Raw genomic sequence first — 16,102 nt, 5'->3', positions numbered from 1 at the left:
TTAACTATTGGAAATACTTGTAAACTTAAATTCATTAAACAATGGTCTATTATATTATATATGTAAATCTTATAAACTAATATATAATCTAAAATGATGGACTATAAATAAACTATTATATAATTAATCCCTATTTTGATCGGTTTGGTTAATTCGGTTATTTTATCGTAAAATCCGAACCTACCGATATTACTGATATATTTAAATATTTAAAACCGAAACCGAATCTAATAGACCGAAAAACCAAAATTTATCGGTTCGATCGGTTATTTCAGTCTGATTCAGTTTTTGAACACTCCTAAATAAATATAGTTTTAATGGACGACTAATTCTGACAGCCAAAACCCCTCCAAGCCCCCTCTATCTCGGCCGCTGATAATCATAAATTATTATTTTTTGCGTTGTTTATAGATAAGACTAATCGGGATTGAGTTATTTGAATGAAATGAACAAGACAAGACAATAGGAAGGCACGTGGAGACAAATAATTAAATTGGGTCTGACTAAAATCTCATGAGAATTAATGATTGAGAAGAGAAGAGGGGGAAATTGGCCTTTAAAGCTACTCACTCAGAATAGAATACCTTATTCTTCAATTTGCCAAACCAAAGCCCTTAAGATATTATTCATGTACTAGCCTATGAGAGGACCACTTTCGAATGTGTTTTTGCTTCTTTCCAACGTCAAAACTACCCTTATTCTTTCTCTATTTATTTGCCATTTTCCCATCTTTATCTTTATGCTATGCCCACCAACTCAGTACCATTATTGATATAATATGTACTTATACTTGCATCCATCATATTGTGATGTTTTAGAAAAATTATTAGACGCACCGGATACTCCATATTAAACAGAGAACCTCATATACGTATTTTGTTATTTGTAGTATGAACCTACACATTATAAAAAAAAAAAACCCACACTTGAAATCACAATACCCATGTGAAATAAAGGACCAGGTACCTAATATAATAACTTGGGAACTTGTCCATTTTTTAGACCATTTATTATATTGACAGACTTCCAAATAAAATCTACATTACATGCCAAAACAACAAATAAATGTGCCAGTGAACAAATACAGGTTTGAAGTATAAATATTGGGTGCGAAACTTCAATATTTTCTTAGAATATACATGATAATGCTCATATATTGATCATTGAATGGTGTTATAAAATCTTAAGAGAGCAAAAGAAAAAAACTTAATACATTTGCATGAACTCATTTAAAAAGCGTATTTGACCTTGAACTTTCAAAGTATTCCGATAACCCTCTGAACATGCTTAAAATGTCACGATCAGCTTTGTTTAAAATATAATCAATTGATTACTCAATTACAAATAGATAAGTTGCATGATGAACTCAATTACAAATAGATAAGTTGCATGATGAACGTGCTTTGAAAAAGTCAAAACAATCAAGATCAGATTAAAATGTCACGATCAGCTTTGTTTAAAATATAATCAATTGATTACTCAATTACAAATAGATAAGTTGCATGATGAACTCAATTACAAATAGATAAGTTGCATGATGAACGTGCTTTGAAAAAGTCAAAACAATCAAGATCAGATTATGAAATTCTAAATATTAGAGAGAACATGTTTTACACTGAAGCAAGTAAGAACTTTATTTTTAATATGTTTCAATCTGAATTATGTAATAACATTCTAAGGGACGTACAACACCTTCATCGTGCAACTTACTTCTTTACAACCAAAAGATTAATTGAATACATGTTAAACAAGATGAGGGAGCTTCCCGAACATTTTAAGCAAGTTAAGAGAGCTATGGGGACACTTTGAAAGTTCAAGGGACCAATTAAGCTTTAAGGACAAGTTCAGAGGCGCAGATGATGTATTAAGCTAAGAAAAAATCAAACACAATTATCACAGTTCAAAAAAATACAAAGCAAAAGAATACAACTCTTATAAGAGATATCAAATCCCAAATGCATATTGTTAGTTCAAATCTCATCCCATCTAAATGTATCCTTAAATTAAATTCAGTAATATTTAACTCACACTATGAAGGTCATTTTCAGCTTTTCTCAGTTATATAATAGAGATGTTACAATTTCTTTGACATGTGAGATATTACATTTTCATGCCTCTGCACCTAGAAAAATGTCATATTATTAAGAAAATCAAATCCCATCACTGACGCAATCGACAACATCTAAAGTACAACACAAAAGAAAGGTTGTAGAATATCTACGTTTCATAATCTGAATCTACAGAGAATGTCCCTTTTGACGCTGGAATCTAAAGATAGCAATAACCAGTGATGTATAATCATGTTAAATGGTGCGTGCCTTGTACATACAAATATACGCCATATGCCAGTCACCTGAAAATATAATTTCAACACGTTGGAAATAGAGAATAGCACAAGCAATCTCACAAAGTTTACCATTGTAGGAAAAATTAGAAAACCAAATATTCAGGTTCAAAGTGACCTCACCTCCTCCAGAGAGTTTAGTTATATCTTCCTCCCGCTGAGGAATGGGATTATCATCATCATACTCTATCCATTTCCCTGTTTAGGCCGTAAATTCATTAGTTTCAAGCCAATAAACAACTGAAAAGTTGAACTCACAGGTTCAGAGAGCTTACCACTTTCTTGCTTCACCCAGGCGACATAATGCCCTGAATCAGCGCTCCTCCCCTTATGGGTCAGCACAGCAACCAGATCATATACTCCAGTTAAATTTGATTCCTTGTATGATGAACTACCTGGACCAAACAATGAAAATATTGAATTAAGTAAGCATAGTAACTTTCAGCAGAATAAAGTCTCAGAAGTTCAACTAGTATGCATTTTCTTGGAAAATTACTGAGAGAATCATAAATTTAGAAGGAAATATCTATCTGAAGCATAATACTGAAACAGCTTATATATACAACATAAACTATCTCTGAGATCCAAACGTCTAATATATAATGTCTGGGAAGCATGTCTAGAAACAAATAACCTGCACTACCAAATAATAAACTGCAAATAAGGCCCTCGATATCAACTGCATAGCCCATTCACCAGATATTACTACATAGATGTTAACATGTAAGAGAACCTTAAGCCAAAGCTAATTTCTGCAACACTTTACCTTCATCGGAAGTAGGCTTTGAAGATTCTCCACTTCCATTTGATGGTCCCTGTGTGCAAATGCAAATTAAAGATATGACATGCCACAAACGTATTTGCAATTGCATATGTGACTTAACCAAGCAGCTCACCTCTGCCTCAGTCATCTTCACATCATTGTCTTTCGAATCAGAGCTTTTCTCTTTAGCTTTCAAGCCAAGCTTTTTGCCCTCCTCATCTCTTAAAATCTGATAGATGTTAAAACAGCCATTAGCACCACAAAAGAATAACAAGAGCTTTCTACATTTAGATTTAAATTGAAATCTGTCAGAGTTAAAACATATCTAGTACCTTGCGTGGGGCTTCCAATTTTTTGCGAAGATCCTCTGAACAGAGATCGTAGACATCCAATTGCAGTGGATAATCCACTTTCTGAAAGAATAATAATAATTAAAAACAGAAAATTTATAAATGCTCAGAAAGAAGACACAAATATGGCTTTAATTGAACTTTATGCAAAATTAGTCTTTAGTCCATATTGCTTCCCTGAGATGAAACTCAACGTCCTAGATTAAAATACTTTTTTTCAGCATCATTTACACAACTTTTTGCCCCAAAAACATCGAAAATTTTATACATGAAAAGTAAGTTTCAGTTAACTGCTAAGAGTTACAGGATAAGTAAGCTCAATTACCCGCAAAATCTTAGCCTTCTGATTTGACTCCCTCTTCCAGAAAAAGCGAACAAACTGTACAGTTAAATACCTTCAAGATACACCACCGTAAGAACTCATGCTCCAAAGGAAATAATAACAATTTCTAACGTATAGTAGTAGACATAATAGAACTGGAAAATGAAAATTGGCATTCATGAAATCAAATCAGTAAATTATTTTATCTTGCCAAAATCAAACAGTGATGGAGATCCACATTATCAGATTTTGAAAAATTAGTTGCTAGTATGTAATAAGCAAAATAAGAATGCAGGGAAGCAATATCATAAGCAAAAAATGTCAAGCATAGGGACATTGTTACCTTGGCAAGGCATTGATACGGGACTCTTTCACATAAATTGCACTACGCCCCAAGGAAGGGGAAGCCTTCTCCAACTCAGATTTCAAACCCTATACAAACCCCCCAGAGACATTAATTTTCTAGATTATTATGTCATAAATACATTCATTAAAGCAACAGGAGTATGATTCATCAGACTTGTATTTCTTTTTCACATAAGAAGACAAGTTTCATCCTGGAAAGAAGAAGATGACTGCATGGAGAATAACATAGCCTCAAACCATACCCAACGCAGAGGAAGGAAAAGTAGCAAGAGAAATTAAAAAATGTAGAGACCTCCGCCTCCAAAAGTGCCTGAAAAAGAACGTACTCTGGTTTCTGAAAATTTATGCATTCTTCTCTATCTACGTGTACTATAATACCACCAAAGACAAATTATTCCAAATAACTTTGGTACCCGTTATATCACCCAAATCCCTCCCTTCCATTGTAAAGCAGGAAATATCCTACGCAGAAGACTACCATAATAGCACAAAAAGAAAATTCATTCCAGAAAACTTTGGCGCCTGTTTTATCATCCAAACTCCTCCCCTCCATTATAGAGCAAAAGCAGCAAATATCCTAAGAAGTATACATACCAAAATGCTCATCACATGCACTAAAAGGGCATCATTGACATTACTTGATAACTTAAGCAGAAGATTGAAGAAATAAAGAAAAATACGGACAACAAAAGAAGGCAGGAAATTGGATCAAACAAATGAAAAAGAAAATCAACAGAAAAATCAGAAGCTAGAGAGGAGCAACTTTTAAATTGTGAAGAAGGGAGACCGGCCTTCACTAACTGAAGGCCCAAAAAATTAGTTGTTGAACAAGCACTCTCCCATCAAAAATGGACTGGGCCCGCACAATTCAAGCAGCTGCCTAACTATGACTTCCTAGTGACTAGTAAGTAGTAACATTTACAATTGAAGTATAAATACAGACAATTCATGCTTCAGAGGAATCTATAATTAATAATAATTGTTCCTGTAGGTAATCTAACCACAAAAAAAACTAACTAGTTTGCTGCTTTCTAGTATATTAATTTACAATGTTTTTAGGATATAGAGAAAAGACGCATTTCATAGAGCAGCATACTATGATCTTTGACATAAGACAAGTGGAGCAAGCCACAATATTTCTCCTTAGTCAACCAAACTTTTCTGATCTGATGGAAATAATAGTGTTTGCAATTAAAAGTCAACTGGTTTTCTCCCTATGCAAGTTTCTAAAGTAAGAAACATGAAACTTGACTTTGCTCCTATCAAAAAAGCACATTTATAGTTCTTATGGTAATGGCTGCGCTAGTAGCTAGGAAGAATTTTTTTTTATCTCTTCTCATCTGTTTGAGGAGAGAATGTAGTCCTTATTTCAAGGCCGTCCATCCCCACTCGTGGGAGTTACACAGAGAGAGGAGAGAGCTAACATCCTGATGACTAAGGCTTCAGACAGAGACTACATAAATGAAAGTTATGCAAGAGCAGGTAATGAAACAACCTTTACAGATGAAATACAAAAGTTTAGCACAAAATCATGCAAGATTACGATATCTGGATAGCAGACTTCTGACTTACATGCTTTAGTCCTTCATGCAAATGGTTAACCTCTTGTGATATATGGCATTTAAGTGAATATACTGATTCTGTCTCTGAACTTTCTTCTCCACTTTCCTGGCAACAGATCCTATAAACATTAAAACTTTGTCAAGCTTTCTCATCAGAGACATGATTACAGCCACAACTAAACCTCAAAATGCATCAGGATTGCAAAAATTTGAATATTTAGAGAGAGTTAAACTAATAATTCTGTTTGATATGTTCTTAATTACAAAATAAAACTGCAGATGAAATTAAATTGAAGATATTTACCTGCTTACAAGTTCGATTCCAAAGAGGGCCTTCATTGCATCTGGATTGTCACTGCATCAAAGTAAAAGAAGATACAATTGTTAAATTAAAACGCCAAAAGACAAGAAAGTTAGATGGTTATACAGAAAGATCCAAATCCAAAACTTCATGACATAATATCTTAAACAAAACTCTCTGGTCCTAATTGAATCGGAACTAGAGAAAGTGAGGAACATGAATAATCATATACAAAAGCCACCCTCGAGGCAAATAAATTGGTTTTCCATAAACTCTAAGGCAGTGTGGCATATTTATCAAATTCAATCCACAAAGTAACGAAAGATCAAAACTACCTGGGACTTGGTGGTCTAAGAGACTGAGAGAGTGTGTATAAAAGTTGTGTCCAACATTCTTCAGCATCCTACATATTTCCAACTATTTAGATCAACATTATAACAGATTTAACAGATCAGACAATTACAAGTTGCAACCATTAGATATTTGAAAATAACCTGCTGCATGAAAACACCATTATGCAACTGGCCAAATTGAGGATACTTTTTGCGCAACACCTGCAAACGAGTGAAATGAACAAATTTGCTATCACTTTTTTCTCTTTGTATCCCTGGCCAGGAAGGGCGAATAATAGCAATAACCAACAACTAAATGGTGATATGCATAAGAGTTCCCAGCAAGATGTTTGGGAAAAAAAGATTAGTAAACAGCCCATCAAAATTAATGCTGAAAATTATATGTGACATTCAGAAAATAGAAATTGACAAACCATCCAAAACTGCATAGGTGCCACAGGTTTGACACTTTTATCAAGCTCATTAAACAGTTCTCTAGTTGCAGCTGTCAACATGTGAGATGTCTGATCCAAATCATTTTTCCTTTCCGATGGGTAGCTGAACAAAAGAAACACATTAAGCTTAATGTGCCAGTCATAATGAAAAGCACTTGCCTAATCTTCCACCTGTAGACTTTTATCAAAAGCAACATATTCACAAAATAAAAGAACTTACTCTGCTAAAGCTGACTTCAACTCTGGAACGGAGTGCAAACATTGCACCGTGGAGTTCATGTAACAGGTGTTTCCCAAATTAAATAGCCCAGCAGTATGACCCTGCAAGCGGAAACAGCATTAGCAAAATACTTGCACCAAAAGTTCATAGCTAAAGAAGAAAAAAATATGGTAACTAGCATCAACGCTTGTACATTGAGCTATATAACATGAAAATTTAGAAAATTCATAAGCAAGCTTGTAGTGTGAACTACAAAACCTAAAGAAGTACAAGAACTCATAAGCAAACATGTATATACAATTTCAAATTTAGACAACATAACAGGTAACATCAAACTTTGATATATTGAAGATGCTATCGTGTCCAAGATCCTCATAAAGGAGGAGGATAGTGCTAGACTGAAGTGAAAGTATCCTTACCTCGCATTACAGTCCATCTCCATGATTATCTAAACTTAATGAGGCAACCATAACTAAATTGAAAATGAGCAAGGTTGAGTTGAGTCCCAAAATAAACTTACCAAAGTTAACAAGGATCTACAAAGTGTAACTGTAAAATACTTAACCAATGAAAATCCAACTAGAAGTTGTGAAACTTTTCTGTTACAGCAGTATATGATAATCAAGGTACACAATGAACTTGTCAGTAGTGAATACACGTGCTTCACCCAAGAGCTTCAATGTCCAGACCAACGTCTTACAACATTCAATAACTTTTATTTTTTCATACTTCATTATGAAGTTATGCAACATTAAATTGCATTTATCCTCACTTTCTTTCTTTCAGTTGAGAGGAATGATGGGAAATATAGTATCTACACTAGTTTTATCTCTATTCAAGCTGGAGAAAACATAATATATTCAATATACCTCAGTTTTTAACTTTAAGTCAATCAAGGAAAGCCAACATCATGTTTCGATTGTACAGATGCCATAGGGACAAGTCTCATTCTTGCACAGGCCAGATCACAAATGAAACGATGACAAATATAATTTAACCCACATCCTCTACTAATAGTAGCAATCTCTTGAAAAAGAAAATTGCAAATCTCACAAACTAAGTATGGAGTGTAAATGTTTGTGCCAAAAACTAGCACAAAACACAGGAAGAGATATTGACATGCACATGGCCGTGGTAAAACCTAATAAAATAGCAATACACTCCGCTCAATATTTAATACCTCTAATTTTATACTATCTCTCCCAGAAACACATCATGACTAAATCAATCTGTGAAGATTTTGGCTTAGCCCCACCCCGCGGACATAGTTGAGAGTGGAAATGCCTTGGACATCAATGGTGTCTTAATGAAGATGTAAGGATGGGAAATAAAAAGAATCAGATATATCAAAAATCTCCTTTGCAGAAGATAGGATGGGAAAGAAATGACAACGAATCTGAAGTTGCTCAATCTAGCAGGTATAATATCAAAGAATTATATAGCTTTTATAATATCAAAGATTTTAGTTTTCCATGTTTCCAGGTAATCTAGTTTTCTGTGTTTCTTCTCCCTTTTCTTAGAGAAGCATACAGTATTATGAAGAAAAAGAGAAGTATAACTCTGGTATTATAGTTTTATTTTATGCATATTTGACTATTATTTGGTTTGACTAACAAATTCTAGCTCAATTTTTAACGGTAGGGACCAAGCAGTTGACAGTAACAAACATTAGGGACCTTATAATGTATTTTTGCAAATATGAAGACCAAAAAATGTGTTAGGTAAAAATGTAGGGACCAATAAATTATTTACCCAAAAATTTATGGCCCTTCTATTATATTACAGCAGCATTTGAAAGGCACAACTTTATAGCATTTGCTCATGACATGTCAAAGGATTTCTAGATGTCCATTAGTGAGTCAAGGCTCAGGTAGAGCAGTGTTGAGTAATTACAAATGCTCAAACGATGAAACCACAGTATTGCATTTTATATATAAGAGGGACAAATCTTTTTTCAGCAGGGGAAAAAAACTTACATAGATAGTTCATTAATTATTGGAAGAAATGTTATAGATGCACATAGGTTATCTAAGGCATTTCATTTGATTCCACAATAAGAGTTTCTTAGTTAACATAGAACCAAAGAAGAATAAATGACAATCCAGCAACAAGTGGAAAATGTGAAATTTTTCTATGTTTCATGTCTCTATTATTGGTTTATAAATAGTACATTTTTCAATGAATACATTCTCATTTTAAGTCACATAAATCATGAGAGTGCCAAACACAGAATGACATACATGTCATGTAGCAAAGTAACTTACCACAGCAACCACTTGTTCTTCTTCTGGAAGATCTTCCATAAACACAGGACCCTTTTCTGGGGCCTTCACAATCTCATCTGCGGTTCCCATCATCATCAATTTTTGACCCTAAAATGGTACATTAAGAAAATGAAGATGAGTATTCAAAAACAAATTGCACTGCCTTAAAAGAGATGTAAAAGGGTGGCCCGGTGCACTACGCGCCCCCACTAAGCGAGGGTTTGCACCGCCTTAAAAGAGATGAAAATTGAAATAACTTCCATAAAGATCATTTACCTGCTTCACTCCTACTGTTGCCCAATCAGCATCATCCTGCATTGTAATAGAATAAAGTTAAAAAGGACAGTATTCATTGTCAACAAAAGCACATCACAAACCAGTTCATATTTGAACGAACTATTGAAGATCGTGAACATACAAGATAAAGTAAATTAAACTGAACACCCCGTTACATTAAACAAAAACAGCTTTTACCTTCAATAAACCACCTTTAACCATAATCTTTTGCCTCTCAGGAGGTACTCCGGTAAGATCATACAACTGGCACTTGAAAACATAAGGAGGCTGGTCTGTGTCAATCTCCACTTTTGAAAACACCTCCTTTTGCCATTTTACAGTCACTGAAACAATCCATTGGTACATAACATCAAACTTTGAAGAACAAGTAAGATTTCAGTAAGAGTGCAAAAAAACGCCAATGATGCATATACTTCATGGTCAATGCACCCTCGTTTGATTATAGTAAATATAACACAACAACACATTTCTGCAATGGTGCATCGCCATTTAACCACAAATCCCACGCACAAACTAGAGAACTCACTTTCACATTATGAATCCATAAAATAATTAGAAGAGATAATAAAACATGCATTACTGAAGTAACCTAGTACAACTCCATTGCTACAAAGCAGTAATGCAGATTCAGACCAAAATCCAGACCCAAAAAGCATTACTATTAATGAGAGCCCCAAATATAGAAACAACAGCTTTCTGCAGTAAGAGATGTGTGAGTGATTGTTTTATTATATTTAAAATCACTAGGGTATATCGAGCATTAAACCCTGAATTAAAACAGTATTAAAACAATAACAAAATAACCCATACAAAGTCTATAACAATTATTCAAAATTAAAATAAAAGAGCCGATGACCCAGCTCCAGAAATTCAAAAAAGAAATAAAGCTATATTTGCCGCATTAAATATCCAAACAAAGAAGATTGGAGTGAAAGCAACGCGAGTATAGTCTAAAGCGGTTAATAAGATTAAGGAGGAGTTAAAATGATACCTGTGAGCATTATTGATGAGTTTCTGAGAGATCGGAGATGGTTTGTACGTTTTGGGTTTGCTTGAGGAAAGGGAAGAATATGAGAGCTTTCGTCGGAACCGATTATTTTTTTATTTTATAGGCGGAGCGGAGGGAGAGCTGCGTGGATCCAAATCCGAATACGGGTAAAATGGAGTGCGTCATATATCCACTGAAAATACGGGTCTCGGATGGGTCAAAATTGAAAATCACGTTTTCCATCATTATTTACAACGAAAATTAATAACCGCGTTGACAATTGTTTATTGGGAGAAGTAAAAAAAATAAATTAATAAATAAATTATTTACAAGAGTTTTATATTTTTAAATAAATTTATTTATTTATATGGAACCGACCTCAACGCAAAATTGAAATACACCTTAAAACACATATGTTACTTTTCTATTATAGTTTTAGAAAGTGTTTGATTGGATTAAAAAGTATAAAGGAATGAGAATAAGAATGAGATATTCTCATTTAGAATATTTAATCTACTAAATTTAATTATGGAATAGAATGTGATTCGTCTAATACATGTTAATCAAAATTGATTTTCAAAAGAAACAAATAAAAAACAGTTTTCTTTTCTAACTCTCACCTTTCACGACCTGTACAGTACGGGATTTTATAGGAGGGTCCGGGAGTTCCAACTCATAAAAGGACCCTCCATTCATTTAATGACACGTGTAATACATTCATCAATTAATAAAAACTTTGTGGAATGGATTTGCAACACTTGAAAAAAGTACAGACAAAATCACTTTCTCCACCAATATCCATTACCTCCACCACTTCCGCCGATCTCGACTGCACGTAACCCAGAGAAACAGTGAATTGATTTCTTAACCCCATCAAGAACCTAAAGGGAAACTCCATGGTTAACAAGCTAAAAAATCTATAATTAAATTAATGGCCTCCAAGAGATCAGCAAAGCAACGGTGGCTTTTGGAGTAATTAAAGAGACCAGCCTCACAAAATCCATCGCCTTTTGAAATCAAGTGTCGCCTTTTGCCGCTTAATCACTTTTATCTCTGTTCCATTTGCTTTGTTTTACAGACCTGAGTTATAGGAAAATTCTTTTTGAAGAGAAAGAAGAAAGTGTGTGGAGTTCGTTTTGTAGCTTTTTGCACATCAAGACATGATCTTGTCGAGGATGAAGAATTGAAACCCATTATTTATATTTGGGTAAATTATAACAGGTGCCAACAACATAATTATGAAATGTTTTTTAGATTTGGTTTTCTTTTTTTATGTTGTATCAACACCCAATTCAATATAAGACTCGTGAGGATTATTTGGAGCGTTGCAGCGAACGGATTAGTTTTGTTGGAATCGATGGAGAATAGAAAACCGGAATTGAAATCTCAAAGGAGAAAGGGAGTAATTGATTTTGTGTAGAAAGAAATATAGGAAGGGCTCCGACGGTGGAGGGCTGCGGCCAACGGTGAAGGCAGGGAAAGGAAGGAACATAAACATAAAGGGAGGAGAAAGGGAGGAGGGAGTGAGAGAGAAGAAATCAAATACTATTTGTAAATGGTCAATGGGAATTGCAAATAATAAAAAAGGATTTTTTTATGGGATGGCTTTGAATGAATAAATGATATTAATTATGAGTTGGAACTCCCGGACCCTCCTATAAAATCCCGTACAATACATGATAATTGAGTTTTAATTTTTTATTTTAATTTAATTCATTTTGTTTTATATATTAATTAAGTTTTTTATATATAATCTTATTTCACTAAAAAAATTACTAATCTGTTGTGAAGGGTGATTTCACTACAAATACAAACTAGTTTTTGGCCCGTGCGATGCACGGATTCATCTTAATATATAAATATTAATAAAAATATAATCTAATAATTACAATTAATGACATAAAGGTGATATATAAATTAAATATTATTATTTTATTTTCACATTTACTTTAAATAATCTTTTTATAGATAAATATAATAATATAATTAAAATTAATATATTATATATTATATTATCTTTTTTATCAGTAAAAAAGGAGGAAGTGACACCTCAGTTCCATCGTTACTGTTTTATATTATATATAGATATAGATATGTAGGGAATTAGAGAGATTTTAGGGATTAATTTAAATTATGTAGAACTTTTAGATATAGTACGGATAAAATAATCTTTTTATAGATAAATATTAAAATTAATATATTAAATTTTTTATCACTAAAAAAGGAGGAATTGACACCTCAGTTCCATCGTTGCTGTTTTATATTATATATAGATTAATTTTTATTTTTCAGATTTAGATTTTGTTAATTATTAATGGTTTTATATTTTATTTACATGTTAAATATATTATTATTATCTAATTAGTTTTAATTTTGTCATTCTGATTCCTATTCTAAAATTTGAACTAAACACTTATAAAAGTAATTGAATTCTGATTCCGAATTAAACCAAACAAAATAAATAAATAGGCATTCCGATTCTGATTTTGTAGCATTCCAATTCCGATTCCGAAATTTGAACCAAACACCCCTTTAGTATCTTCTTTTAGTTCCCTTTTCTCTTTCTCAAACTCTGAATTCAACAACACTTAAGTTGTACCTGTTTAAGGTGTCTCTAATTCTCTTCAATCTGTTGTGCTATGTATTCAACATGAAGATGGGAGAAAAACAGAAGAATGCCCAATAAAGAAGAAGATGAGTTAAACAATGTTGATTAAAATGGAAATTTGGAGTTCTTTCATCTCCGATGTTGTTCAATGGATATAAGTCTTATCATCTGACAAGTTTGGTTTTGTCTTGTCCTTTGACAAGTTTCTTCTTTTCTTTTCAATTCTTCCATCAAAAGTTCTTTTTCTATTTATGACATCATCAAATATTTACTCTGGAGAATCCATTCTACCTAAGATGAGAGCTTTTCAAAGAAATCTCAGTCCTCAACTAGCTGAGGCCATGGCTATCAACGAAGCTTTAAGTTGGATTAAGAAGCATCGCCCCAGTGAGAAAATTCAAATCGAGTCGAATTGTCTCGTCATAGTCAAGGCAATTCAAATGGGTTTAAAAGGTTCTTCGTATTTAGTCGACATTATTTCTGATTGTATTCATTTATTACGAGATATAGAGTTATGCTCTATCTACTTTATTAAGCGTTCAGTGAATTCGGCTGCACATGCTCTAGCAAAAGCGGTCAATTCTGTGTCTGTTCGGGATGAGTGAGCATGTCCACCACCATTTCTTAGCAATATTCTTTCATCTGATTTAAGTTAATAAAATTTGGCATTATTTAAAAAAAATTATTTATATATCAAATCTGGTGGTTTTTAAAAAAAACTTTTTTTCCTATAAATAACTAACTGAAAATTTGAAAAAAACAAAAATAAAATTATATTATTATGATATTTTAAGATTGAAAATTACATGATAAAATACATAAAAAAGGATTTTGATAAATGTAAATAAAAATTAAAACCTGATTATTAATGTAATTTCCTCTTAAAAAAATGTCCCTTTTGCCAAATTTATAACATAATTTTCTCCAATGTTTTAAATCCAAAACAAAATATTTCAAATTAGGAATAAGAGTAAATTTAATCCTAATATTCCAAGCGAAGTACATATTTAACTCTAACGTATGATAGTGAAAATTTAATTCCTAACATTTTCGAGTAAGATTAATTTTAGTGTTACACTATCGAAATTTTGAAAATATTGGTGTGAATGTTATTTAATTGTCACGTTGAAACTTTCAAACAACTTTGTTGATAAATTGATGCGGTTTCCTACATTTTTTTATTAGTTTTTTATAAGTATATTCATAAGATAATAAATATTTTAGACAATTTGATAAAAAAAAAAATATGATTAACTTACGTGTAACAGATTAGCATTTAAACAGAATTTTTGTAATTTTATTAATAATATACTAAATATCTTAGACATAATTGATATTTGAAAGGTCTGGAGTAATAGTTAAGTATCAATCAAACCATCTTTTTTTAATGTTCAGTAATGAATGGCTAAAATTGATCTTGCTTGAAAACATTAAGGTTAAATTTGCACAATTTCATATGCTAAGGCTAAATTCGCATTTTTCTTAAAACGTTAGGGTTAAATTTAGTCTTTATCCTTTTCAAATTATATAACCGACATTTTTATCTTAAAAAAATATTCTTACATGTCGACAAAACACATCCCTCCATAAAACACATCTCCCTTAATCGAAACCATAAATCGTATGATGGACATTTTACGTTTTGTACTAATATGACAGTTTATGAACTAAATCGATATTTAAGTTTATTTTTACACAACTGCAACTCGATTTTGGAATATGTGTTTTGTCACTATGTAAATGTAATTTAAAATAAAAATAAAAATGCTATTGATTCATCGGAACTTAACGTGTAATTCCAAGATTTTGTAAAAATATCATACCACATACATCTATTTGTAAATTTTTAAACCACATTCTTTTGTTTGTGTTGGGCTATGCCACTTGGTCCTATTTGAATTTATGAAAAAAAACCTTAAAGTTTTGTCTTCGAAGAGTTAAAGAAGTGTAAAAGCATCTCACGCTGATTATATATTACTTTAGAGTGATTTATAAAAAAAAGTCATCACATACTTGGGTATGCCCCAAAGAGTATCCCGCTTTTGTGAAATGGTGATGACCACCATGTGTGTTGTCGTCGTCCGACCAATCCGGGTCAAATTGGTGTGGTGTGGACACTATAATTTTTTGAGAAAATATTTTTTATTTAATTAATTAATTTTTGAATTTTTTTAATTTAAATAGTTTTTATTTTCCTCAACATCTAATTTGATTTGGTCCACCTGAATCATTCTTTATTCTCCACTTCCTTGTTTTCTCTCTCATCTTTTGCTTCACTAGACTAGTAAACACAACAACTCTTTTTTCTTCTATATATAGTTGCGTGATTTTTGTTTTATGAGCATTAAAAACATACTTTCTACTTCCTTTACAAATCGAAATCGAATCTGAGTAATTATTTGAGTGTATTCTGACTGAGTTCGTACTGTGCAATACAAACTCGTATTTTTTTATTGAGTGGGCTATTTTATCCTGGAGGCAACCGGATTATACGACTGTTTGCACTTTCTGAAGGTAGTTCCACGAATGTCTTAAATAGAACGACCTTGTCCACGACTCATCACATTACTATGTTTGATAAAGTTGTCTTTTTCCTATTCATGCTTTAATAGTTTGCAAATAGTTTGGTTTAAAAAAAATAGTTTGCAAATATACACACGCGCATTTTTTTTACTTTGCCCTTGTTTGTTTATTAATTAATGGTTTTTATGATTTCATTTTTTCCTGTATGCATTTCTTGAGAAGGGAGGGGAAAATCAAAATATAAAATCTAGTTAAATTTTGTATTTAACATGGAAAAAAAATCTTCTTCAAAACTATATAAAAAATACAAAAACAAATCTTATGGTTTGTGCCATTTTCGAACATAAATTATGTGGTTTAAAAATTGGCAAACATGTACCTTGAGGTTGATTCCATTAGCAAACATA

At 32.4% G+C, this 16,102-nt stretch overlaps 1 protein-coding gene across 1 annotated transcript; it reads right to left on the bottom strand.

The window, feature by feature from the left end:
- Positions 1 to 1,909: 1,909 nt before the first annotated feature.
- Positions 1,910 to 10,705, bottom strand: LOC136222976 (ubiquitin carboxyl-terminal hydrolase 7-like). The gene is made up of 18 exons (XM_066010688.1): positions 10,568 to 10,705; positions 9,754 to 9,899; positions 9,556 to 9,591; positions 9,280 to 9,387; positions 7,016 to 7,116; positions 6,775 to 6,898; positions 6,503 to 6,562; positions 6,344 to 6,411; positions 6,012 to 6,062; positions 5,718 to 5,826; positions 4,123 to 4,211; positions 3,783 to 3,852; positions 3,440 to 3,520; positions 3,241 to 3,336; positions 3,111 to 3,159; positions 2,620 to 2,739; positions 2,468 to 2,542; positions 1,910 to 2,353 (listed from the first exon to the last, which is right to left on the bottom strand). The coding sequence occupies exons 1-18, from the start codon at positions 10,575 to 10,577 to the stop codon at positions 2,304 to 2,306; spliced, it is 1,443 nt and encodes a 480-aa protein (XP_065866760.1). The 5' UTR covers positions 10,578 to 10,705; the 3' UTR covers positions 1,910 to 2,303.
- Between the last annotated feature and the right edge of the window lie 5,397 nt (positions 10,706 to 16,102).

The sequence above is a fragment of the Euphorbia lathyris genome, chromosome 3 (assembly GCF_963576675.1).
Source record: "Euphorbia lathyris chromosome 3, ddEupLath1.1, whole genome shotgun sequence".
Lineage (NCBI taxonomy): Eukaryota > Viridiplantae > Streptophyta > Magnoliopsida > Malpighiales > Euphorbiaceae > Euphorbia > Euphorbia lathyris.
Note: the sequence above shows the minus strand (reverse complement) of the source record. Positions and strands in the feature narration are given on the sequence as shown.